Source organism: Sarcophilus harrisii, chromosome 2 (genome assembly GCF_902635505.1).
Source record: "Sarcophilus harrisii chromosome 2, mSarHar1.11, whole genome shotgun sequence".
NCBI lineage: Eukaryota > Metazoa > Chordata > Mammalia > Dasyuromorphia > Dasyuridae > Sarcophilus > Sarcophilus harrisii.
The window spans coordinates 310302787-310329466 of NC_045427.1; the positions used below are offsets into that span (position 1 = coordinate 310302787).

The window sequence follows — 26680 nt, forward strand, 5'->3', positions numbered from 1 at the left end:
GGGCTTGATGGTACAACCATCCAGAATGGGGTAGGGGAGGATAACTGATCTGGGTGTACCCTATATGGCTATTGCTGACTTTCTTTATTCATTGAAGATCTCCTCAGAAGCGAGAGAGAACTAATGGTTTGTGTGCCCTCTCAGAGTCTCCACATTTTCACTTGGGGTGAGTTTGTGCTCTACCCTTTCTGTGCCTTTGCATTAGTATCCATTTCCATCATCCACATCCTTTTCTTTATTTTTCTGGAGTAGTTCTTAAGGTATTAAAGCTTCAATCATTTCAGAACTATGCTTATTTTTTAATTTGTTTATTTGTTTAAAATAATGCCACAGTGCACCTTGGGAAAACTGTCAGACTAATTTGGATTTGACCTTGCTTTTTGTCAGCCCATTTTTCTCTTTTGGCTGAATCCCAGCTACCCCTTTACCTTGAGAAATGATACAAGATTGTCTGCCTTAGAGCTTTGTGCAGGTCACAATAGTATTTCTTGTGGAACCATGGGAGATTATCAGGTAGTAGGTATTCTCAGTCATGTTCACTCCTGAAACTATTTTTGCATTTAAATAGCTTGAATAATTTTTAGCTGGCCAGAGTCTCAATGAACATCCTACTTAGAGTAGGAGGCTGAGGTGTATCCTGGAGAACAAAAAGTTAGTTCTGTTCTCTTCTTACTGGACTGGAATTCCAGAGTAGAGTAGGAATGGTGGGAATGGTCCTCCATTTGCCTCAGGGGCAGTCTTACTAATATCTGCACAACAAGAGTTGTATTAGACAAATTCTTTCAAGTTCTACATCTTTCTCCTGTAAAGACACCCCCCCCCAAAAAAAAAAAAAAACCCAAACATGTAGTCCAATGCACTGCCTGGAATTAAAGCCAGGTCTCTGGTTTTCCCTTCTCTTGAATGAGAGGAGCCCTATTGGACACCTGACCTATTTCCTGGGAATATCATTAGTTTTGCAACCACACTTAATGACTTTGGAATGGCATGGAGGAAAGGTTCTGGGAAAACTGATGAAAAAGAGAACAATGTCATTTTGACCCATGTGTGTGTCCCAAAGTGCACTGGGGTGATGATGCAGCTCAGAGTGCCCTGTTTGGGTTTGCTGATTTTTTTTAAGCTGATTGTTTTGAAAGCTACCTAAGCATGTCATGTACTTGGCTGGAAAATAAGATGCCAGCTGGAGTAAACCGGGGTGGGTGCTCCAAGCTCTGCTGAGCTGTTTCCTTCAGGAACTTATATTTGCATGGGACTTGCCTATAGTTCACCCTTCAGCAGAGATGCATTAGTTGAGTTGTGTCTTTGTGAATTGGTTGTAGCCACCTTAAAATGGGCTCAAGATATAAATGCTCTGGGGAAGCAAGCACACCTGGGTTGGCCAAGTCTTCTTGTTGCTCCTGCCGTTCACTTGCGTCCCCCGCCTCAATGTTAAGGTATGCTCTCAGACCTTTCCACAGCTCGTGACAGGAGCAGGTGAAACAGTTATTCTGCCTTTTCTTTCCTTAGCATGTGATTCACTTCACTTGGGCAAATAAGCAGATTCTTGTTGGCCTTCTAGCCCTGGACTGCAGGGCTCTCAGGAGTAACAGGACTGAGCAGTCTGTGTAATTAGATTGAATGCAGATGTGATTGTCTGGGAGGAGTCTAGGGAGGGAAGGGGTAATGACTCCTTATCAGAGTTTCCCTTTGTTTCCTTTATGTAGCCTGAAATCCCTGGTGGATGGATACAAGCAGTGGTCCAACAGTGCTCCAAATTTGGGGAAAGGCCTGAGGACAACCCCTGCCCTTCCAGGATTTACCAGCCTTGCTGAGATGGGTAAGGGCAGCCTATTGGTCATGCTGCAGTATGTCCAGCATAAGAGTGCTAGACATGGAATCAGGATTCAAATTATGTCTCACACCAGGACTAAGTCAGTGATCCTGAGCAAAGTACTTTATGTCTCAAAAACTCAGTTTCTTCATCTGTAAAATGGAGATAATGATACTTGCAATTTCTTCTTCACATAACTTTCAGGAAGAAAAAACAAAAAAAATCTTAAATAATCAAATCTTACTTAAAACATTATCTTCTCCTTAATTCCTCAGGAAGCATCTAGTCACACTTCCTAGACCCTCTTAGTGCCAGAAGGCAAACCATATGGAAACATTTCACTAAATGGAAACATTTTCCATTCCTTATCACTTCTTTCTTTTCCTCTTTCCACTATTTTCTTTCCCAAACCACAAGTTATCTCTTACTTATCCCAACTTACTTCCATTAGCACAATATTACAACATATTTATTATAATGTAATGAATAAATAAAACAAAATAAATTATATAATAATTACAATATAAATAATATAGTAAATGAAATAAAAAATGAAATTATCCTTTCTCAAATGGATCTTACATTCTAATGAGGATGACAAGGATGAATATAAGTATATACAGAATAAATATAAAGAAAATCCATACAAATAAGTACAAAGTTGTTAAATGCAAGGAAGCTTATGACAATAGGAACTTGCAGTTGGGAGAAGGAGATCAGCAAAGACTTTATGCAGAAGGGGATGCTTAGGTGGGATCTTGAAGGAAAAAAAGGATGTTTTGATGATATGCATTTAAGGAATACATATATATATTTTACATATATACATATTTTAATCATAGGACAATATAGTTCAGTAGCACTTCTTTGGCACTGACCATATTCTATGTAGGTTTCTTGAGGGGTGTTTTGCTATGTGAATGAAATATCAAGCCTGAGAAATGAGAGAACCTTTTCAAATCTTCCATCAGCATAGAGAGCTGGATGGCACAATGGACAGGGTACTGGACATGGAGTCAGGAAGACCTGAATTTGAATCCTACCTCAATTCTGGAAAAGTCACTTAACCTCTGTTTGTCTGCTTTTTTAAAAATAAGGGTAGCAGTGGCATCCATCTCCCAGGATTATGGGGAATCAATGAGATTTTACACACACACACACACACACACACACACAAAGTGCTTTGCAAACCTTAGAGCCACCATATAAATGCAAGCAATTATTGCTATTCTGGAAGTACCTTCAAGCTGGTGGAGTCCCAGTGTATCAGTCATGGATTAGGGTATCTACTAGAATGGCCCTTGCCCTGTTTTCCTGCAGAAAAGCTCTACCTGGATTATGTCTGGAAGTAATCCATGGCATCATCAGTTTAGATTGGTATTGTTTGTTGTTCGATCATTTCAGTAATGTCCTACTCTTTGTGACCACATTTGGGATTTTCAGACATATTGGAGGGGCTTGCCATTTCTTTCTCCAGCTCATTTTACAAATGTGGAAGCTGAGGCAAACAGGGTTAAGTGATTTATCCAGGGTCACACAGTATTTGGTGCTAAATTGTAACTCGGGTCTTCTATCAACTCTATCCACTGTGTCACCTAGCTGCTCCTTGGATTAGTATAATAATATTAATAATGATAGATGTTAATCATGAGAATCAACCCCCAAATCTAAAATCATTTTAGAAAAAAAATTAATTTGATCATTTGATAAAGGAGAATGAGCCAGAAAAGGAATTGTGGCCCTTGTCCAGTCTCATCTAGGTTTACATTATATGGGTTTCAAACAAGGGTGTCAGAGGACTGTTCGTAGGCAAAGATCCATTGAGATGTATATCAGTAAGCATAAATATTCCAATTAAGGTAGATTGAGAAATAAGCATAAACATTCAGATTTGAGGAATCCCAAATACAAGCATTGAGAGATCTAAGCATTCCCTGCTACTATTTAGCTCTTCTGATACATTTTGCCTTTGGATTAAATAATTTCTAGCCACAAAAAGCTAGATCCAAACAATATTAATAAAAGATAAATAATAAGTGTTTTCCCATACAGATCACATTTTCATACATTTTAAGGTATGAAATCACCTTCCAAACATTATCTATTTGATCTTTACAATAATCCTTAGATGTGGGTACTATTATTATACCCATATTTTTGATGAAGAAATTGAGAATCAGAGAGGTTAAATTTCCAGACTCACTTGGATACTAGCAAGTATCCAAGGCAGAATTTGAACTTGGGTCTTCCTGGCTTCACTTTATCCACTACTCAAATCCCAAGAGCATTCTTCTCCCATGGGAGGATGCCTAAGAGAGAGGTAAATTCCATTCACTTCAATGCAATAAACATTTATTAATCACGTACTATGTGCCAGGAACTGTGCTAAATGTTAGGGATACAATAAGGAAAAGAACGTTTCTTCTCTCAAGGAGTTTATAATTTAATGAAAAAGAGACAGTCAGAGCTCCTGAGTGCTAAATGCCTTTTGTGGGTCACTTAAGAAGTTCCCCTAGGCATAATATAGCTTCTTAGCTTTGCTCTTTGTAGATCTGTGAATCTACATTCAGTCTGTCCTTGGCTCCTAATTCAGACACTATTGCCAGATACTGCTGATGGGCTGAGGAATGACACTAAAATTCTGATCAAAAACTCCCAAGGTTCTCCTCCCACCCAAGGGCAAGAGGAAGAAACTAAGGGTAGAGTCAAAATGCTCTCCGGCTCCTGCTCCTTAACCCAAGAGATGACTTCTCAGGGGTGTTGTGGGAGGGTGGGGATGGTTTCTAACATAATGCAAAGCGTACTTACTGGGCTTTACCTTGAAAAGGTCAAATTAACCTGACATCAGGTGATCTCCATCTCTAGGCCTGCTGTGCCCTAATTTTTTTCTAGCTCATGTAAAAAGTCCTTAGGGAAAGAGGTAACAAGTTGGCTGATCCTCCTTTTAGGAGGATGGGAAAGATGATGTGCTAACAGGATTATTGATTTTCCTGTGTTACTCAGTGGAAGATATTAAGGAAAAAGCCCTCGTGGTCCAATATCTAATTTCTTCTGGCAACCACCCTCATTTCTTTTCAGTATCACTGAATGTTACTCAGGTAGTCCTGAGGAGAGGAAGGGAATTTAGCTGCCAGCTCAATCAATTTGGTCTTGTTTTGTTTTGTTTTGTTTTGTTTTGCCTCTCATCCATCACCCCATCCCCACGCCACAGAGGATGAAGAAATCGAGGGCCTGAGGAGTGGTGAGAGCCGAGCAATCCATTCCTCCAACCAGTCTTACCTCTGCATTCCGTTCCCACGGATAGAGGAGGTGGACGGTCCTTCCATCGATGGGGCCCATGAGGAGCCCACCCCAGTTAACTCAGCTACCAGCACCCCACAGCTAACACCCACCAACAGTCTCAAGCGAGGAGGAGCCCAGCATCGCCGCTGTGAGGTCGCCCTCCTGGGTTGTGGGGCTGTTCTGGCCGCCACGGGCCTAGGGTTTGACTTGCTGGAGGCAGGAAAGTGCCAGCTGCTGCCCCCAGAAGAACCTGAGCTGCCCCCCCGAGAAGAGAAGAAGAGGCGAGAGGGTCTGTTCCAGAGGGCTAGCCGCCCCCGCCGGAGTACCAGCCCCCCTTCCCGCAAGCTCTTCAAGAAGGAGGAGCCCGTGCTCTTCTTGGGGGACCCTTCCGCTTCTCTGACATTGCTTTCTTTGTCCTCCATCTCTGAATGCAACTCGACGCGGTCCCTGCTCCGGTCGGACAGTGATGAGATTGTGGTGTATGAGATGCCCGTCAGTCCAGTGGAGGCGGCTCCCTTGCCACCTCGAACCAACAACCCCTTGGTCAATGTCCAAGTTGAACGTTTCAAGAGAGACCCCAACCAGTCCTTGACCCCCACCCACGTCACCCTCTCTGCTCCCACGCAACCTTCTGGTCACAGGCGAACTCCTTCTGACGGCGCCCTTAAACCGGTGGCACCCCTGGCCAATGGCAGCCCATCTAGCAACGGACTGAGTGCCACACCGGGTATGGGTGAGCCTCTTCCTCACTGTGACCCTCCCCAATACCACCCCCACCCATTCCTTCTCTCCCTTTCTGCTCTTTCCTGTCGAATATTCTGTGAATGAACAGTTTCCTTTCTTCCAAGGCAAGCTTCTATTCCATTGTGGAAGAAGGGCTGGAGCTGAGGTCTTGGGGAAATTCAGTGATTTGCCATTGTTCCAATAATACAGAGCTTACCTTATCTCCCAAGGGCACCCTCCAATTTGGGTATTGGGATGAAGAGGAGTTTCCTGGGGCCTAAGAAGAATCAAACACAGGAGCCATCATAGCTAATGTACATGGCTGAATGTATGGCTCTTGCCAGAATTAATATTCTCAATTTCAGGAAGTAAAATTTTCTGCAGTGATTATGAGGGCTATTCCTTATCTATCATGTGCTAGATTTGTGCATCTCAGTATTGTATTGACTCAGTTAACCTTTAGTAGGTAGATCCACATAGATTCATACACATCCTCCCCACACATATCCTTGCAACCCTTCATTTAATCTGATATTGTGCTTGAACACATACGGGCATATCTTTGCATCCACATGAGTAGATCAGCCTTTGTTCTCTATTTTTCCTCTCTGCCTTCTTTTTCTGGAGACCCACTTGCTAAAACTTGATGTTACAGATGTGTTAAGTATCTGAACCCTGACACTCTTCTTATACAATTATCCCTTCCACATTAAGACTTTCCTGATTGTGGTTTGAGTATGGCAAGTCAGCATAAGAAATTAAATGGGAATTTGAGAGGACTTTTGCATGAACACATGAAGGCTAGCAGATGACACAGGAAAAATTTAGAAACTCTGAAACATATAAAATATATATATATATGTATGTATATATATCATTGTATAATATCTACATATTTTATTTTTAGTGCCATAAACATAAAGGAAAAAGAAAAAATCAGCCTTCTTCTCTAGTATGAAAGGAAGGCCAAAAGATTTTCCAGATTTTCTAGATCATGGCAGGGTAGGCTGTGAATCCCTGCAAAGTGGAAGGAATAACTAAATATCACCCTGACACTTTTCCTCCCAGTGTCCTATTGGTCACCCTAAGCATTCTAGTTACCAAGCAAATAGGGAGAAAGGCTGACAATCATGCCATTGGTTGGGATTACTTTTTTTTTTTTAATAGCTTTTAATTTACAAGATATATGCATGGGTAATTTTTCAGCATTGACAGTTGCAAATTCTTTTGTTCCAACTTTTTCCTTCCTTCCCCCCACTCCTTCCTCCAGATGGCAGGTTGATCAATACATGTTAAATATATTAAAATATAAGTAAAATACAATATATTGGCTGGGATTACTTTTGTGTTACCATCTAACTCTGTTCTGGTTGGCCCCCTCCCATTCCCAAGATCCCTTATACTTTCCTCTCCTGTGACTGTTGACTCCCAGTGCACAGTCCTCTTGCCTCTTGCCTCACAGTTACTGGGGTTTTTTCCTTCTCCTTTTCCAGGGATGCTGAAAACTCCAAGCCCCAGCCGAGATCCTGGTGAGGTACCTCGCCTGCCAGACCCCAACCTGGTCTTCCCTCCTACCCCACGACGGTGGAACACCCATCAAGACTCCACACTGGAAAGACCTAAGACTCTGGAGTTTCTCCCCCGGCCCCGACCTTCTGCAAACCGGCAGCGGCTGGACCCCTGGTGGTTCGTGTCCCCCAGCCACGCCCGCAGCGCCTCCCCCGCCAACAGCTCCAGCACAGAGACACCCAGCAACCTAGACTCCTGCTTCGCAAGCAGCAGTAGCACTGTGGAGGAGCGGCCCGGGCTCCCTGCCTTGCTCCCGTTTCAGGCGGGGCACCCTCCTCCTGCTGAACAGGCCCTTCTGGATCTGGACGCAGAGGGACAGAGCGAAGACAGCACTGTTCCGCTGTGCAGATCTGAACTAAACCCACATAGATCCACCCCCTATGAGGTTCAGCAAGAATTTTGGTCTTAGCATGAGAGGAATTGGGGATGGGGGTAGAGATCTGGGCAAAGTACCCGACTAGGCCGTGTCTCCCACCACGTGGCCCCCAAGCTCCCGTCCTACTTCTTGCACTGATAATGCACTTTGAAGACAGAAGAGGTGGGGAGGGCAACTGCTCCAGAGGCCGCAGCCAACAGTGAGCTCTCCTGTTCAGAACCACCATTGATGTAGCCTGTCAGCTCCGAGTGTGCGTGTGTGTGTGTGGGAAGGGGGAGGTGTGTGAATGGCCTTCCAGCTCTGCAAGTAACCTCACCCTTGGGCCCCGGCCCGGCCTGGCCCGGCCACCCAGTTGCAGCCAAACCCGTCCGCTGTCCTCCGGCACCATTAAATGCCCAGGGTCTGTCCCAGAGTCTCTTGGGCATCCTGGAGTTCTATGGTTACAAACAACAGTGTTGGCTATTCTGCTTCTCTCTACCCCCCCCCCCCCCCCCCCCCCCCCCGCCCTTGTCCTTGAATGCAGTTTTGAGGTCATTATGAGCCCTAAGGCTGGCTGTGTCTCAGCCGTCAGGAGTGCTTGGGGGCATATGATTTGATGGACCTACTTTCCCCCGGCCACCAGTCTACTTGCCCGATCTATTTATTTGAGCCTAGAAGTGGTTCTCTGATCCACTTTCATGGGGACTTGGGGGTAAAGGATGAGGGAGGGATGGGGAAATATAATGGAGTTGTAGTGAAGAGTCTATGTTCTGGCTTTTTAAAGCAAGGTTCAATGAAGGGTGTTGTCTCTTGCATAGGAAAGGCACTGACCTCCCTATGCTCAGTTTGTGGCCAAATCATGTTTCTAGAAAAAACACTAGCCCATGGGTGGGTTCTTGGGAGAATCCTTCTCTGATGCCATTTTAGCTGCTAGAGACAAGTCTTGTATCTGGCCCTTTTCTTGTGTAATGGGACCTTCCCATGGCGTCTATGCAGAGCTGTACCATTTGCTTCTGGACAACTACATTTGCTAGGTCAGATTCGGATGCTTTGAGGATGCCAAAGCCTCTTGCTATTTCTGGATGATTGTATGTGACTCAGTGCTGAAGGACCTGGTGGAAACAGGCTGGCAGCTCTGTGTATCCTCTGTGGGATGGCCCTATTATATGCCTTTGATCTTTCTGTTATGTCCTTTCCCCTTGTTCTTCACTCTCTCTTCTCCAGGGACCAGTAACTGCAAGCCTTCATGTATGGTTAGTAAAAATCTTTCAAACCCTAAAAACTTTTCTTATAAATTTTAGCAGGAGCAGCATCCGGTGGTGAACCCTAGGGAATGGGAATCAGGATTCTGGAATTACTCTCTCAGTTCAAGCAACCATCCTTACAAATCTTCAGCAACTCCCTTCACTTCTGCTGTTCGTGCCTATAGAATGAGGTTGTGAAACACCTCCCTTAAAAAGAGACATCATAACAGCCAATGACAGGATCTAAAAAGGCACGTGATGTCCCTAACATACATACCATAAAAAGTGGCCAGAGTTTTCTGTGCCTTCTCTCACCCAAATACTGTGGCCTCTTGATGTGCTGGGCTTTGGACCATGGGAAAGCAGCAAAGCTCCTTCAATCTTCCTGACATTTCTTTTAGAAAGAAAAAAAACAAAACTGAAAGCAGCTCTGACATTTATGAAATTTATTTATTTACTTGAATAATGAAACTTCAACTTAAAATTTCTTCCATCTGTTTCTTTAAACATCCCCCCCTCTCTCAATCTGTTTCTCCATCATGTTTGAACTGAGGGAAAACCATCTGTAGCTTTTAACAGTACACTGGGCCTCTGCTGAGAAATCCTTGAGTTTGGAAGTGGGATGGTGTTTATGGGATGGTGTTTATGGTCTCCTATAAGGTTCCTTCCTTTCTGCAAGGAAGAACAGAACCTCCTACAAGGGAATAATAGAGAGGGAAGCTTCTTCTTGGTCAAGCCCAGAGAGTGGAGACTAAAATGATGCTTTAGTCTCATAAAGATAGTAAGTTTTCATAGAGATACCTCCGGCCCAACAAATCCAGCTCCTTGCTTCTCTTCTGTACCAGGGGCAGGTGACTTCTGCCCTACCTCATCCTCTTCCCATCATGTCAGCCCATGGCAAGATAGTGGAAGGAGTCATTATTATTCTCACACCATGGCCTGTCATCCCTGGGGTAGAGAGGCTATACGATTTCTGCTGAGGACATTGGGTCAGAAGCCAGCTGGGAATGACCTTTTAGTTGATATTTCCCCTTTAACTTCACGCTCTCCGTGGTTCTGAGCAGGAGCTGACCTCAAAGCTGTGGGTCAAACTACTTTCACTGAGAGTAGTTGACCTTCCCTAGTGCTACATAGGGACCCTAGTCCTTAACACTATGCAATGTGTTAAACCACATGGAATGTGGTGTCAGAAAATATTTATTTCCTAAGATTCCTGCTCACATCACTGACTCAGATACATTTCTCATCTACTTTCTTGAGAGGCCAGCCAGCTGCTGGGCATCTGAGTTGCCTTTCATATTACCTTGTAATTCTACTCAAATAGCTTTGCAGGATACTTTTTTAATTGTTGGCATTTTTTACCCGTAAGGTCCTCTCTCAGTTCCCTCCTTTATGTGAAATTCAATTACAGGCCCTGAAGTGTTTGATGAGAAATAGCTCTGATTTTTTTATGAGTTTTTTTCCAATTTTCTTGTAAGTGGGATGTGTTTGCTGGTGGAAAGGGGGAAGTGTTCACTTCTGGGTATGCAAGTGGAGAAATGATAAAAGGCATCTGAGATTTAAAGCCTAGACTCTCCAGAGGACTAGGAAGAGAAAGTGTTTCAGGCTCTTCTTCCTTATTTTGATGCTTCCTTACCTCGTGACCTTGCCTGAATCACTTAGCCCCTTTGGAAAAGATATCGCCAGCCTTCCTCCCAAAGCAGAGAGTATGAGTGCTCACAAGACAATATTGATCAAGCACTTAGGGCTCTTTGGCAGGAAGAGATTAATTTTCAGCTGAGAAATGATGCTAGTTCCTGAAAGAAGCTTCCTTTATTACCGGCTGAGGTGGAGAGGAGGAAATTTGTACAACTTGTCTTTCATCCCCTTGACTCTGAGTTATTTTGTATTTTGCTTTCTGAGAGGGTTAGCAAAAAAAAATGATTAGAGGGGTGCCTTACATGGCCATTACAAGTCATTGCCAGGCACAAGCTCTTCTGAGGTGTTTGAATATATACAGAGTGTGTAGCCACTTAAAAAAAAATTATCCTTTAGTCATTCCTATCAATAATCTGTGAAGGTGGCCATCATCCATGTCTTTGTCTTACTGAGAAGAAAAGGGAGATAGGGAAAGGATTGTTAGCATGTAAGAAATAAAAAGTGTCACTTATAAAGTGTTGGCTTTTTGACTCTGGCAGTCTGATTTCCCCTCCTAGTTTGAATTCCTTCTAGATTTGGCTTAAGGAGAAATATGGGTAGAGTGGATCTTCTTACATTTCTCAGATGTGCTACCAAAAGGGATGAAACAGGTCATATTACTCAGGCTACTCATTTTATAGGTAAAGAAACTGAAATTTAAATATACCACAAGATTATGTAACTAGTAAGTGGCAGAGGCAGGATTTGAATCCAGATCCTCTGTCTTCAATCCAACCCCCTCCCTTACCATCCTCCTGCCTCCTTAATTCTTTTTTCAGCTTGAGTTAGACCATATGTCCCCTTTAGCAGGAAAAACCTCTTAACAATTAGAGATATCCCAAAATGGAAACTAGATGGGGTAGTAAAGAGAGCAAGGGACTTGGAGGTAGGGAGATCTGAGTTCAAACACTTACTATGACCTTGGGCAAGTCACTGTTTGACTGAGTTTCCTCATTTGTAAAATGAGTTGGAGGAGGAAATGGCAAATTGCTCCAGTATCTTTGTCAAGAAAACCAAAATGCAGTGACAAAGAGTCAGATACGACCGAAATAACTGAACAACAGTACAAGTCAAAAGGACTTCCTTGAATGGTATAAAATGATTGCTTTTTGAATATATTATAGTGGGAATTTTTTTTCAAAGCATTGGAAAAGAAGGCTGACTGGGGTCCTTCCAACTCTAGAATTTTGTGTTTTGTCATAAAGTCCTTTTTTCTTTGTCTCACTATTGTGTCTTAGGGACATGGCTTAATGTCCAAAAGAAAGGACTAATCAATCCTTTGTTGAATTTGTTTTGCTTCCAAATTTTAAGCTTGGGTCTCTTGTACTAATGGAGAGAGAAGAAAAGAACCATATTAAATGCTCTTTCACTGGGTAATCTCCCCACCCCTTAATCTACCTCCCCCATCTATAAAGTCCATTCTTGCTCTTATCATAGAGGAGAGACACAGGACACAGGATTAAAGGTATATTAACAGATTCAGAGATTGGATCATAGCCTACATATGTGAGTATGAAACCATTACTATCAAAAAGTGAGGTGCCCAGCCAGTCCTGTCTGATATATTTATTCAGAAAGTCTCAAGGATTCTCTCCTTGTATTGCCTTCCTTTGAAAGAATTTGGATGGAAGGGAAACAGATGTCATTATTTCACATTGCACCAGGTTCTCTGGGCAAGGTAGCTTTGTACTTGTAGGATCCTCACAGATATGAAAATTGGGAAAAGCCTTACGAAACTCCTGTTATCTAAAGGCAAGGCAAGTCAACAAGTATTTCTTAGCATCAGCCATGTTCTAGGTACTGGGCTAGTACTGAGGATATAAAGAAAGGCAAAATCTAGTCCCTGTTCTCAGGGAGCTTCAATTTAAGGGGGAGACAACATGCAAACACTATGTACAAAGAAGTTAAAATATAATCTCAGAGGAAAGGCACTAAGAGTAAGGAGGACTAGGAAAGTCTTCTTGTATAAGGTGGGACATTATTAGCTGAGACTGGAAGAAATCCAGGGAGTCTAAAAGGCAGAGATGAAACAGGAGAGATTTCCAGGTATGTCACTTCTCTACAGGGTGAATCTTTGTTCCAGAATTGGGAAGTCATGGTTCTGCTGTGATCTATCCTGCTCAAGCCACTACATTTTAGGAAGGACATTAAAAAACTGGGGAGCATCCAGAGTGGGAGACTAGGATGATGAAAAAACTCAGCTCCAATCTACATGAAGATTGGGAGAAACTAGAAGTGTTTCCTCTGGAGAAGATTTTGAGGATGAGGGAATGGGAGGGGAGAGATAGAAGAGCTGGCTTCAAATATTTGAAGAGCTATCAATTGAAAGAGTGATTAGATTTGACTAGCCTGGGCCTAGAGGGCAAGAAGTTATAGAGAGGCACATATAGGTTTAATATAAGAAAAATCTTCCTAACAGTTAGAGCAATATAAAATGAAAAAGGCTGCCATGGATGGTAGTGGGTTCCCCTGTTACTGGAGATCTTTGAACAAGGGCTGGATCACATTTCAGGTAGGTTCCTTCCAAGTCAAGATTGATAGTATAAATTTAGAGCTGAAAGGTATCTTAAAAAGCTATTGAGATCTGATTTTACAAATTTCCCAAATTGCATAATCAAGAAATATGTTTTACACCCTTTTGAGAAAAGATCATATACTACCCCCTTTCTACCCCTTCAAAGCCCAGAAACTATTCTGGGTAGCCAGCATTCTTCTAGGGAAATATGGTGCATCAGGAATCACCACTCCTAAATACTTATCTTTTGCTTTAAACAAGTCAGTATTTGCCTGAGCTGGAAAAATAAATGTGTGTTGTATGTATGTGTGTGCACCCAAGTGTGTATGTGTGAATTTCTATCTCCTGATATATTTCTGGGTGGTGAGAACACTTTAATCTTTTCAGTGTATGGGGATCAACATTCTCTAGTCTTGTGTGGCCTTTGAAGGGAGATGAAAATCAGGGATTAGAATGCTATCTAAGGTTAATGAGTTGAGGAAAGACTGAAACTATTACCTGACTACAAAGCATGGATAATTGTTCCTAAGATTATTGTGCTTTCATTGTATGAAAGCAAGGGAAAAGTAGAAGGAAGTTTAGAGTATATAATCCAACTTCTTCATTTTATATATGAGGAAAAGGAGATTTAGGGAGGAAAAATGCCAAAGGTCACATAGCTAATTAATGGTAAAGTTGATCTGGAAATCAGGTCTTCTAATTCTCAATCCAATGTGTTTTCTAGGACATTACTCTCCCTAATCCCTTCCTATTTTGAGTTAAAAGCCCTGAAGGTATAACCCATGTTTCTCCATTCTTAAGTATATTTGATTTTCTTTATTCTCTCTCTAGGTCATATTGATTCAAATATTAAGCTTGGATGGGCAGCTATCAGGAAAAGGGAATTAGTTCTCTAGGCCTGACTGCAAAAGGAGGGATATTGTCCATTTTTGTGAGGACTTAACTTTATTCTTTCTGTATCCTTGAAAATGGTCTTCCATTTCTACTTCTGTACACCTGAGTTTTCCCTGACTGGGAGGTAGTTTCAGAAAGCCAGACAGCCAGGGCTTCCTATCACAGGAAATGGGAAAACACTTTCCAGGATTCTATAAACAATTCCCCCTCCCCAATAAAGAACCTTTTCCAGATGTAGTATGGGCACTGGTGGGGCCTGCATAGAGAAAGTGAATCCTGTATGAATTGGAAATATGTATGATATGTTCTCCCTTTCTCATGCCCCATGAGAACTTGGTCTTCCTTGGTGAGAAGGACCATGGAAAGATATGTTACTTGTTTTAATTTATTTGAAACCTTTGTATCTGAAATGATAAATTTATCTCCCTGGAAATAATTAGTTCATTACCTACCCCCAGCTTTGGGCACTAGGTGATGCAATAGATAGAACACTGGACTGACAAAGTTGAGTCTTGAGTTCAATTCAGCCTTAGACACTTATGGCTGTGTGACCCTGAGCATATCACTTAATTCTGTTTGCCTTGGTTTCCTCATCTGTAAAATGAACTGTAAAAGAAAATGACAAACCACTTCAGTGTTTTTGCCAAGAAGACCCCAAATGGGGATCACAAAGTCAGATACAAATAAAATGATTCAACAATAGCCTCATTCCTGCTAGAATCTGGATCTAAATAAGGGCTGTGAAGTGAAGCACGTCTTTTGAGTCCTTCTGAATTAACTTACTTTGCTTCACTCTCCATTATGGACCCAAAATTCTTGTGGGTTTGATATTCCCGGGTTCTTCAACTTCCTTTTTCCTCCAGATATTAACTTATAAATGTGTTATTCCTCCCAAAGGTATTTGCATTTCAAACCATGATGATGACATTTCAGTCTTTGGCACAGACTTGTGGAAAAACACTAATTAATTTGCCAAGACTTCCAAATTACAGGCCACTTCGGCTTCAGATTTAGTCTGATTAGTCTGGGGAAAGAGGAGGACTAATGTTCCCCAGTATTTTTCAGTGGTCTTCAAGTTATTTCGATCATTAACATTTATTAAGCACCCAATATGTGCCAAAGTACTACACATATAAAAACAAATCATACTGTTCTTGCCTTCCAGGAGCTTATATTTTATTAGAAAGACTAAAAGAGAGAAAACTTGGATAATGTGTGTAGGATAAGGATGCAGGATATAGGAACTTTCAGGTTCTGTATTTGAAATGTGTGTTCTAAGGGAGGTGAGGTAAATGATTGTGCTAATCTGGGACTTAAATCAGTTGCCAAAAAATGATGGCTTACCCTCATTCTTCTTTACAGTTAAGAGTCTATGATCTTTAGCTTCTCTACCATCTTCCACATGAAGCATGAAACCCATAGTTATAGCTTTTCTCTTCAGTGCTGTGGGAGTGCAGCCTCTCTGTATTTATTTTCAACATAGAGATGGAAAGTTGCTAAGAGTAGTAACAACTCAGAAGCCATCCTTGAGAATGTCCTAGGGAGGGAGTATGGTAGGGGGAACTTTGGAATGGCTATTAAGTTTCTCTAAGACAAGAGTTCTAGATCTGGTTCTCCTTTGATGTATAGACCCAATGGGTCATAAGAATTGTGATTCTCTCTCAACTGTTGACTGAACATATGTTTGTGCCATTTATTTCTTCCTACCCCAATGCCAAAGGTTCTTTCCTTTGACCACATCTATAAGCTCCTGTCTCATCTGTGGACCACAACTTTATGTCTATCTTCCTTAAGATTTCTTCCAGATCTTAAATTTGAAGCTTTAGAATGACATCTCCTCTACCTGTTCATTTTAACTTTCCCTCTTTTTCCTATCCTCCAAGCAAATTTGGGGAAATTGAAATAGGTTTTATTCATTCTGTTGCCTTAGATCCAGACATCTTGAGACATCCAGAGACTGTTATGATTAAATCTTTAACTCTCACGCTCCTTCTGCAGCAGTTAGGTACAGCTTTACTAATTAGTGAGCTTTTCCAGAAGACTAAGGAAAAAAACTGAAGATGGATTTTAACTTATTTTACTTTCCAGAGAAGCTTTCTTTAGGATGCCCCATTTTACTCCTGGATGAAGTGGCTGTCTGTTTAATTTGCTAAAACTAACAATGAGGAAATTGACCAGTAGGTCCTTCTCTCCTTGAATGGGTCCATCTGTCTTGTCTTTTTCTCCCCCATTTTCTCTTCGTTTTTGCATTCAAGTTATTTCGTCTCTCTAATAATGTTTAAACACAAAGAGTGCTGATTAAAATTGGTCAGGTTTTTTTTTTTTCCTCTCACTTTTTTTTGGATGTACTGTAAATTATTAACCAAGGGTGCCAAGCAGGCTTGGTTCAATGGCTAAAATTCTTATTGTATTACAGTGTAATGCTGACCTCAGCCTTGTCTCGACACCAGAGCACACACAGACTTGAATAAAACTGTTATCACAGTGACCTCTGGCTTGCTGCAGTTGTTTGTAAGCTCACTTCCAATTTTTGTCTTAATTAAACTAGGTTTTTCCAAAGGGAGGGTTTCAGATTATTCCAAGTTATACTTAGGATATATATACATACACACACACACACACACACACACACACACACATACATATATACAGATATATGTGTATGTATAGCCTTTTAATTATGGACAGAGGCACTTCTGCAGATCTGTAATTTCATCAGCTGAGTTTTTACTACACCAGTAGCTTCTCCATTGTATACTAGTTTCTTGAGTTACTATGGCATCAGCTAGGTCATATAATAGATAGAGCATTGGGTTTGGAATCAGGAAAGTCCAAGTTCACATTTGGCCTCAGACACTAGCTGTGTGACCCTGGGTAAATCATATAACTTTTACTCTTAGTGTCCTCATCTGTAAAATGGGGATAATAGCATTCCAGAGTAATTTGATTATCAAATTATATGATAAAAAAGCTTAGCACAGTGTCTGGCACAAAAGAAGTACCATATAAATGTTGGCTGTTATTAGAATTCCCTCATTCCCCACAAAAAATGTTAAAATCCACCTGCTAGTGTTGGACCTCTCTGCTTTAGGCTGATCCTAGATGAGACAGTATTATCTCAGGGCCTATATCCAAAGCTTTTATATCTGGGGAGGGCCTGTTTGAATTTACAAGTGATCGGAGTGATTGAAAGTCTGGGCAAGGATTCAGAAGACCCAAGTTCCTACCTATGATACTAATTATGTGACCCTGAGCAAGCCACTTAACCCATGTATGCCTCCATTTCCTTCTCTGTAAAATAAAGGAAATGATAGCCCCTGTCTCACAAGGTTGTTGTGAGGATCCAATGAGATAAGATAAAAGCACTATATAAAGACCAGCAATTTTTACTATTACATTCTGCTTAGCCTTTGAGAACACAGGATCATCTTCACAATGAACCATGTAGAAAAAAATAATTAATTGGGGTCCAAAATGTGAATCAGATGTCAAGGACATGGATGAACCACTTATACTTGATTTCAATCTGAATTAAAAAGACCTCACCCCAGTACTAAGATTTCTCTCTTTTCTCCTCTTATGTTGTCACAGGTAACTACTTTTAGATTCCCAGATTCACCACCTGCAACTCAAGAGTTAACTATTTATTTCCCAGTCGCCATGCTCATCACCCCCATTCTTAGTAGAACTGCTTATCAAAGACAGCATCAGGTATTTTGAAAGTGAGTTCAGATACTAAGGGAAAGATTATGATATTAGTAAGAAAGGCTTATTTCCAAGGGATAGCTATGACCTTCCAGAAAAGGGTAAGATAGAAAGAAAAGGAAGCCATTCATTCACCCTGGGCTCTAGACAAGGTTTTTCTTGTAACTCCATGAATATACCACCATTTAGGGCTCAGGCAAGTCACAAGCCCTTTGGGTTTCCAGGACATAAAATCTTTGGCTTTGGAGTTGGAAGGAACCTTCAGGTGTAGCTTTTTCATTTTTTTTTAGTAGTATTTTATTTTTCAAAATACATGTAAAGATAGTTTTCAACATTCATATTTGTAAAACTTTGTGTTTAAAATTTTCCCTCCCCTTACTCCCCCCTTCCTAAGACTGCAAGCAATTTGATGTGGGTTATACATGTACAATACTTTTAAACACATTTCCATAGTTGTTATGTTGTGTAGGAAAAATCAGATCAAAAGAAAAAATGAGAAAGAAAACAAACAAAAAGGTAAAAATTTGCTTCAATTTATATTCAGTCTCTAAATATTTATATATACATAATATTATATATCCCTTTTCATTATAGTTCTCTCTCTGGATATGATTGGCATTTTCCATCCCAAATCTATTTAGCCTTCTCATTTTACTAATGAAGAAATTGAGGAGCAGAAGAGTGATTTGCCTAAGGATATACAGGTGGCATCTATAAAAGAAAGGGCTGGCTTAGATAGGTTCCAAGATCCTTGTAGTTCAAAAAATCTGATCTGAACTATCAATTAGGAGAAGAGAAATCAGTGAGCAGATAGTGAGGAAAGAGTAAGAAGTAGGGAATTATTTAATGTGTTCCTTTGACTGTTGAGTCCCCATCTTATGTACAGGGCAACTAGGTGGTGTAGTAGATAAAGCACCAGATTTGGAATCAGGATTATGAATTCAAATCGGGCCTCAGATGCTGGCCAAGTCATTTAATCCTATTTGATGGCAAAAATCTCTAGTATCTTTGCCAAGAAAACCCAAAAATGGTGTCACAAAGGGTTGTACACAACTGATATGACTTAACAATAACAAGATTACAGTATAGTAGAAAATATAATTAAGGGTCTGAGAACCTGGGTTTCAATCCCAACTGTATTCCTGACTACCTTTTAATATTGGGGGTCAATTTCTATGTATCTCAGTCCCTTCTATAAAACAAATATAGATGATTTCTCAATTTTTTTTTCCAAATTTAAATTCTACAGGTAAAAATGGCTTACATTCTTTCCTCATTTTTTACCCCTTAGTTCTCCTTTCCCTTCTGATATGGGAGTTCTAATCTTGGGTTATAATTGTATTCCTGCCAGTGTCTGACATTTTACTTAAACCCTGAAGGGAAGTATTATTGTTCTCTCTGGCCAATCTTTATAGCATCTTTGGTGATCTCCTGGAAGGAGGCTAGAACTCCCATATTTCTGGGGAATCAAAAGGACACAGGTATGATATAGGAAAACAATCTTGGCATTGCGGTCAGAAAACATAGGTTTAGATCTCATGGCTTGTACTTCCTCATCAGTAAAATGAAAGGGTTGGACTGAGTTCCCTTCCAGGTCTAAACAATGATCATGTGAACCAGGCAAACTTCTTAGAGGCGCAGACCACTACTTCCTCTTTCCCTGCTTCTTTGCAACCCTCAATAGGGTAGATTGTCCCATGGGCAGGGTTGTACTAGCCTAGCTAATTTTAAGGCAAATGCAATAAATCAGGGCTTGGTTTATTGTGTTGTTGATTGTCTAGATTTAAGAAAGTCGGGGAGTAAATATTTCTAAAGCAGATTAAAATAAATTTGTGTTGTGTATGCATATTTTTTTTCCCTAAAGAGCCAGTGGTTAAACATTTACCAGCATACTCCTTCTCAAAAGTCATTCATATGAGGAGAAAGAACACCAAGTTTAGACTGACAGGACATGGTTTTAATTTTAATTATGCTCCTTAATTCATATTTGATATTGTATACACTGCTTACCTTTCAGGGGTTTTTGTTACCTGTAAAATGGCAGGGGAGGTGGTGAGGGGAGGGGGGTTGGGGGGAAGGTTGTAGTAGAATCAGAGGGTGATTTCCAAATTTCCTTTTAGTTCCAAACTTGTTTAATTGCTTTATTGTCTGGGGAGGGGTGAAGGGTGGGGACAGTCAGGGGACTGATCTCAGGATTTTCATTGTAAAAATGGGGTAAAACCTTGCCTAGATGCCTTAGTCTCATGGACACCCCAAGAAGGGTAAAAGGAAACCCTTCTCTTTGTATCTTCCCCTCCCCATCCCCCAAAATTTACCTATCTTTGTTACATTTAGAGGAAGCCAGAATAAATGAAGTAAGAGTCAGTTCCCTAGACACATGAGCAGCAGGGAAAGATCCCTTGGCGGAAATGTTCTGCAAGTCACCTGGTTGGCTGAGAAATGGCATCCTCCCTGAGCTAGGGAATGCCGGGCACTGGGTGTGGCACGGGGCTGACTGAGCCTCCCCTGGGGATAGAGCCTGCCCATAAGTAGCAGGGCTGGGCCTGGTTCTACCTCCTCTGGCTTGTTTGTGTACAGAGGAATGTGCTTCCTAAGAGACTGGTGAATCTCATTCTGTATCTTCCTGCCCTGCCCCACCTGGTCAGGCCAGCTCAAGTTGGAGAACTTGTTTTTGCCAGAGAAAAATGGAGAGACAGACATCCTTGTTGTCTGGCTCGGTTCCACAAAGGCCTGTGGAGCGCTCGGTTTTTATCTGGAAGGGCTTTTCATGAGCTTTAGTGAAAAGGAACAAAAATTTAGTTTTAATAGATTTTGTGGTGGAAGAGGGTTGGGCAGGGAACAAAAGGAACAAGAGTAAACCTCCACAAAAGCAGGAAGTAATATTAATAGCCTACATTTTATAGATGGGGAAATGGAAGCCCAGAGAGTTGAAGTCACTCCCCTGTCTGACTTAAAGCAGCAACTAATCGGATAAAACAGGACTGGGCATCCAGAACTTCTGACTCCAAATCTGGTGTTCTTTATTTCACAGCACACACTGCCTCATCAAGTCTGTCTTGGGAGTTTGCTCTTTTGCTGTTGCTAGTGCCCAATTTGGCTGCTATGGCATCCCATCCGGTCTAGCCCTCCAGATCTGCATTCCAAATGATGTCTTTCCTCAATCACTTCCCAGCTTCTGCCTCAAAACTCTTCCCCAAACCACTCCCACTTTTTGGAATCCTATAATTGCTCAACACATACTGAGACATTAAAAGTCATTAACAGCTTTTAAAAATCTTATTTGGAATTAGGGTAACTACTGAATGTTACCCCTCCCAAGGATATTTGTATCTAAAAGATAAGACAATGCCTTATATCCAAAGGGAATGAATGTTTCACGGTAGAATTGCAAGTATTGGTGATGGAGGAGGAACAGGGAGATTTTGTATCTAAAAAGTAAGAGGATGCCTTATATCCAAAGGGAATGAATGTTTCAAGGTAGAATTGTAATAGAATTGCAAGTATTGGTGATGAAGGAGGAACGGGGATATTTTGTATCTAAAAACTAAGACAATGCATTATATCCAAAGGGAGTGAATGTTTTGTGGTAGAATTGCAAGTATTGGTGATGGAAGAAGAATAGGTAGATTTATATCTATCACAGAATAGGAAGACCTAGGATAGAGGCTACTTGGGTGGAAGTAATTTACTTTTTCCCCCCAAATTCTTCTGATTACTGATAGGCTAGTAAAGTCTTCCACTTATATAGGTTGACATAGTTAATTTTGAGGATCACTGGGCTACTATACTGTAGCCTAAAACTTGGAATATGAGGGAGGTTTGGTTGCGGGGAGGGAGGGGCAGAGTTAGAGCTGAGGTGGTCAGATAAAATATAGAAAGGAGAAGCTGTAAAGGGAAGAATAGCAAGCAAAAGAAAGGGATATGTGTATGTGTGTGTTAGAGCAGTACTTCTTAAACTTTTTCCACTCATGAAACCTTTTCACCTAATAAATTTTTATGGGACCCTGAATATATAGGTACATAAAAAGGTATACAAATAAAACATTTACTGATAGTAAATCATAATTTCATGATCCTTCACATTCAGTTATAAGACCCCATATGGAGTCACAATCTACAGTTTAAAAAGTTAGGTTTTAAAGAAATGTGTTAGCACAGTAGATTGAGGGCTGAGCCTGGAGTCAGAAAAGCTTGTCTTTGTGAGTTTAAATCTGGTCTCAGACATTTACTGGCTGAAAGGCAAACTATTTCAGTATCTTTATCAAGAAAATTTAATAGGGTCACAGAGTCAGACATGTTTGAAATGAATGAGTGGCAGCAATAAATAGAAAAGTGCATAAGAGCACACACTTTTAAAGCCATCAAGGATTGGGGGGAATAAGAGATAATAAATAGCATTGAGGGGTGTGATTAGCTAGATGGGAACCAATTAAAGTAAGAATGACTTCCTGTCATGTTCTATGCTTTTTTCAATGGGGGTAAGGATGATCCAGGCTTCTGACCTGCCTAGACCTGAGGCTGTGGGTAAAAGGGTAGAGAAGAATTACATCTGCAAGGACAAATTCAATTTCATCTATTTCTCTGAAATTCCTGCTCTGAAATTTTGCTCTGAAATTCCCTAAAGGGGAATTGTCCTTTGCAAAATATTTTAGGGGGTCTTAGGTCTTTTCCCACTACCATATACTAGAATATAAAATATTTCCACAATCCAGCACTTTTAAGATACAGAATGTCAAAACTTGAGGGGAATTCCAAGTTCCAACCTTGAAATTTTTAATAGATAAGGAAACAGGTTAAGAGGTCACAGAGATAATAAGTGACAGGGCAGGTATTTGAACTCAGACCTTCTGATGACGATTGTGGTATTCTTTAAAGCACCACACTTCTTTTTTTTTTTTTTTTTTTTTTTTTTAATTTAATAGCCTTTTATTTACAGGATATATGCATGGGTAACTTTACAGCATTAACAATTGCCAAACCTCTTGTTCCAATTTTTCACCTCTTACCCCCCCCCCCACCCCCTCCCCTAGATGGCAGGATGACCAGTAGATGTTAAATATATTAAAATATAACTTAGATACACAATAAGTATACATGACCAAAACATTATTTTGCTGTACAAAAAGAATCAGGCTCTGAATTATTGTACAATTAGCTTGTGAAGGAGATCAAAAATGCATGTGTGCATAAATATAGGGATTGGGAATTTAATGTAATGGTTTTTAGTCATCTCCCAGAGTTATTTTTCTGGGCACAGCTGGTTCAGTTCATTACTGCTCCATTGGAAATGATTTGGTTGATCTCGTTGCTGAGGATGGCCTGATCCATCAGAACTGGTCATCATCTAGTATTGTTGAAGTATATAATGATCTCCTGGTCCTGCTCATTTCACTCAGCATCAGTTCGTGTAAGTCTCTCCAGGCCTTTCTGAAATCATCCTGTTGGTCATAGCACCACACTTCTTAAACTCATTGGGCATTTCCCTTTTGGAGATAGGGTAGTGAAGTAAATAGAGATCTGTTTCTGATTCTGACAGTGTGACCTTAAATGAGTCACTATCTCTCTGTGCCTTCATTTGGACATAGAAGCTAATTACTCCCACTCCACCTAACTACCCTATGTTATGTGTGGATCTGGGTTACTATATAAATGTGGGGGTGTTAGATTGTGGGGATTTTATTGTTTCTCACATTAACTCTGTGAATGAATGAATGACAAGATTAGAACCTCTCTCCATTCCTTCAGCTATCACTAATTAAACAAACAGTTATTAAATATAATTCGCTTAATATATTTAAACTACTACTCTGCAGGGAAGCAAGGTCCCTGCCCTCAAGGAGTGAACAATCTAATAGGGAGGTGGTGATACATATAGACAGATAAATATAATATAAATTAATTTATAACAAATATATGATCATGAGTCTCATGGACATCCACACCCAGGAAAAAGACCTTTTGAGTTGATTCACATGACATTCTGCTCTGTAGCTTCATTTGCAGAGTCATATACATGTAAGTTTAAGACCAGGGGAGGTAAAGGTCAGAAATTAGACAAAGAGAGGTCAGAAAGAGCTGTGTATAATAAAATTATAGATACCATTTGTTTTTTGTTTGTTTGTTTGTTTTGGTTTTTTTGTCCCAGAGCATCAAAATGCCCTTGTTGTTCATCCTTCATTTTCAAAGAAAACCAATGACATTAGGAGGGTAATATCTTGACTTGCAAGTGAACTGGATTTAAATGAGACAGGACTGTGCAAAGTCATCAGTCTAAGAATCTCCTTTACTCACAAAGTCCAGTGGCAGGGCATAGATCAGGAGGACTGAAGATGGCCCTGGATGTTTGTAAGCTAAGGCTTTTTCAGGTCTCATTTTGTCTGAAGCAATATCTAATCAGTAATTAAAAGCTAGGTAAGAATTGAGGTAAAAATTTGCCTTCATAAAAGAATCCTTCTGGAAGGGAAAAACCCTCTGAGTTTCTGGCCAAAAAAGAAGCAATTGCTATTTTGTCCAATGTATCCTAGAATGATGGTCCCCCAACCTGAGATAGGAGAAAGAGAAGGAACATACAAAGAAATCCATTCTCATTGAAACCACCAGATAGCGAACATGACAATACAAGGATGAAAGACTTCCCATGGCTATATGTCAGTAGGTTTGTTTAGTGAGTTTCATATCAACAAAACTTTGAGCACTCAATGGGTTCACAATCTAAATTGGGCATATAGATTGATACCAAATCATGTGCTCTCCCAACTCCCTGCCCAGTCAACAGCATTGTATTTATTTAATTTCTTCTGATACAAAGACAGCACATTCCTCTTATCAGCCAGGGAGATTGAACGGTTTAATCTTAGAATTCTCCATTTTTTGTTTGCAACAAGATAGCACTGATTCTTTTGCTTTAAAGGTAATTTAGGGAGATTTATTAAGGATAGAGAAAGAACCTGGGTCTGTGATTTCCCAGGAGTAAGAAATTGCACTGTGGAAAAACTCCCTCTACTGATGCAAGAAGCTGCCCTTATAGTTTTATAGTTGCTTAGATCATTAAAAGCTTTTGTAATTTATTAAGAAACTGAGGGGAAAAGACAAGGTAGGGAATGGGAGGGACAGAACATTCTCTGAAACCAAGCAGTATAGAAATCTCTCAGACTGGGACCTGTTCCCATTGTCTTAGTGATTGAAAGGGGGGAAGGGTGGGTGAAAAAACCCTGCTGTTTGAGAGTATTTTTCTGAGAACTTTGATGGACAAGGCAGCTCAGGATTTTAATGGATATCAGGCAGAATTTGAAATTATAGTTATTTCCCCTCTCAATTGGATAGGATACACAATACAGCTTAAAAATGTCTAAAAACGAAGATGGTTTCCTATTTTTCTATTTGAGGTTCATTTTAGGTCACATACTGACCATGTCTGTTGGGACCCTGGACAAGTCACTTAACTGCTAAGTGCTACGAAAAAGGGCCCTGTACTTTAAGATCACAAGCCCCAAAAGGCACCAGCCTCCATCACTAGAGAGAAATTTCTTATCTGACATCTGGGAAATCACAGTAATGATCCCTACCTTCTTGAAGTATTACCAACAAAAAGAACTAAATATGGTGTTAAATAAAATACCAGAAAAATTTAGGCCAAGAGAAAAATATATTATATTAATTGTCTGAAAATGGGCCTCTCTACATGTGGCTGAGTGTGTGTCTATATGGCTGGATTCTCTAGGATCTCTCTCCTCTCTCTGCATTACTGCATGCAGAGTTAAGCTGTCCGTTGTACTTCTCTGCTCTCCTTGCCATCTAAAATTGCTATAGGCACAAGACTTCTGAGTTGTGGTTCTGTCATGGTATCCCACTACGGTAAAGTGGAAGGAATTGATCTTTGGGATAGAAAGTATAGGCATGAGTGCCAGCTCCTACATTTATTAGCTGCTTGATCTTAGAGCATCTCTGAGCTTTATTGTTATCTATAAATTGGAAGTAATGAGATGTCTGAGGGGAATTTCACCTCCTAAGTAGAGCATTGGATCTAGAGTTAGGAAAAACCTGAGTTTGAATCCTGATTTAGATATTTACTCCCTATGTGACCTTGCATAAAGTCACTTTCTATCAGCCTCAGGTTCCTTATTGTTAAGACGCTTCCCAAAGTTACTGTATATCAGTTGAGTTTATATATATATATATATATATATATATAGTACTTTGCAACATCAAGGAGCTATATAAATGATAATTATTCTATGTGTCTACCTCCAATATTTTTACTCATTCTCTTTTATTTGTTTTTTGAACCATATCATCAAATGAAGTTTAAAGACATTTTAAGACTCCTTCCTTCCCAGATCCTTCTTTCCTTTATCTCTTTCTATATTTCACAGATGATTCACTCAATCAACCAATAGTTTTTAAAAATATTTTTATTTTGTAAAGGGCTGAAGTCCTTAAAAGGCGAGCTTGAAGCAGACAACAGAGCACTTAAGGCTAATTACCTATTGGACAATAACTCTATTAGCATGTGTTTAGAAAAATGGCCCTTCTCACTATTCCTTGCTGGCTCGATTTTTTTGGTGTATACAGATAATTGTAAGAGGGATTAGAGGGTGGAGTGAGACAAACCAGACTCACTTTGCTGGAGGAACAGAAGGAAGGTTGGTGGAGAGCTTGTGGTAGTTTCATCCATCTCCTTTACTTCTCCCCCTAAAGACCAAGGACTTTTGCTTATCCTGACTCTGGCTGATTCCTGAGGTCTCCAGGGAGCTAGTCTGGACTTTGCATTATTTCATTAAATATTTCCCAATTGCATGTAAGAAAATTTTAACAATCTTTTTTTTAAAATTTGAGTTCCAATTTTCCTCCCTCTCTTCTACTCCTACCTTCTTGAGAAAGCAATTTTATATCAATTATACATATGA

General features: G+C 40.4%; 1 protein-coding gene across 5 annotated transcripts in view; it reads left to right on the plus strand.

Annotated features, from left to right (window-relative positions):
- MAP3K9 (mitogen-activated protein kinase kinase kinase 9) overlaps positions 1–16557 on the plus strand; it is a 168957-nt gene extending 152400 nt beyond the window's left edge. For 2 of the 5 annotated variants that reach the window (XM_031952603.1, XM_023502423.2), the window contains 4 exons: positions 98–166; positions 1704–1816; positions 5022–5825; positions 7309–16557. In XM_031952603.1, coding sequence (XP_031808463.1) covers positions 98–166; positions 1704–1816; positions 5022–5825; positions 7309–7793 — 1471 coding nt within the window. In that variant the 3' untranslated portion in view covers positions 7794–16557. The remainder of the gene's footprint in view (positions 1–97; positions 167–1703; positions 1817–5021; positions 5826–7308) is intronic. The other 3 variants (XM_003756274.4, XM_023502417.2, XM_003756275.4) reach the window with 3 other exon arrangements.
- Positions 16558–26680: the final 10123 nt, after the last annotated feature.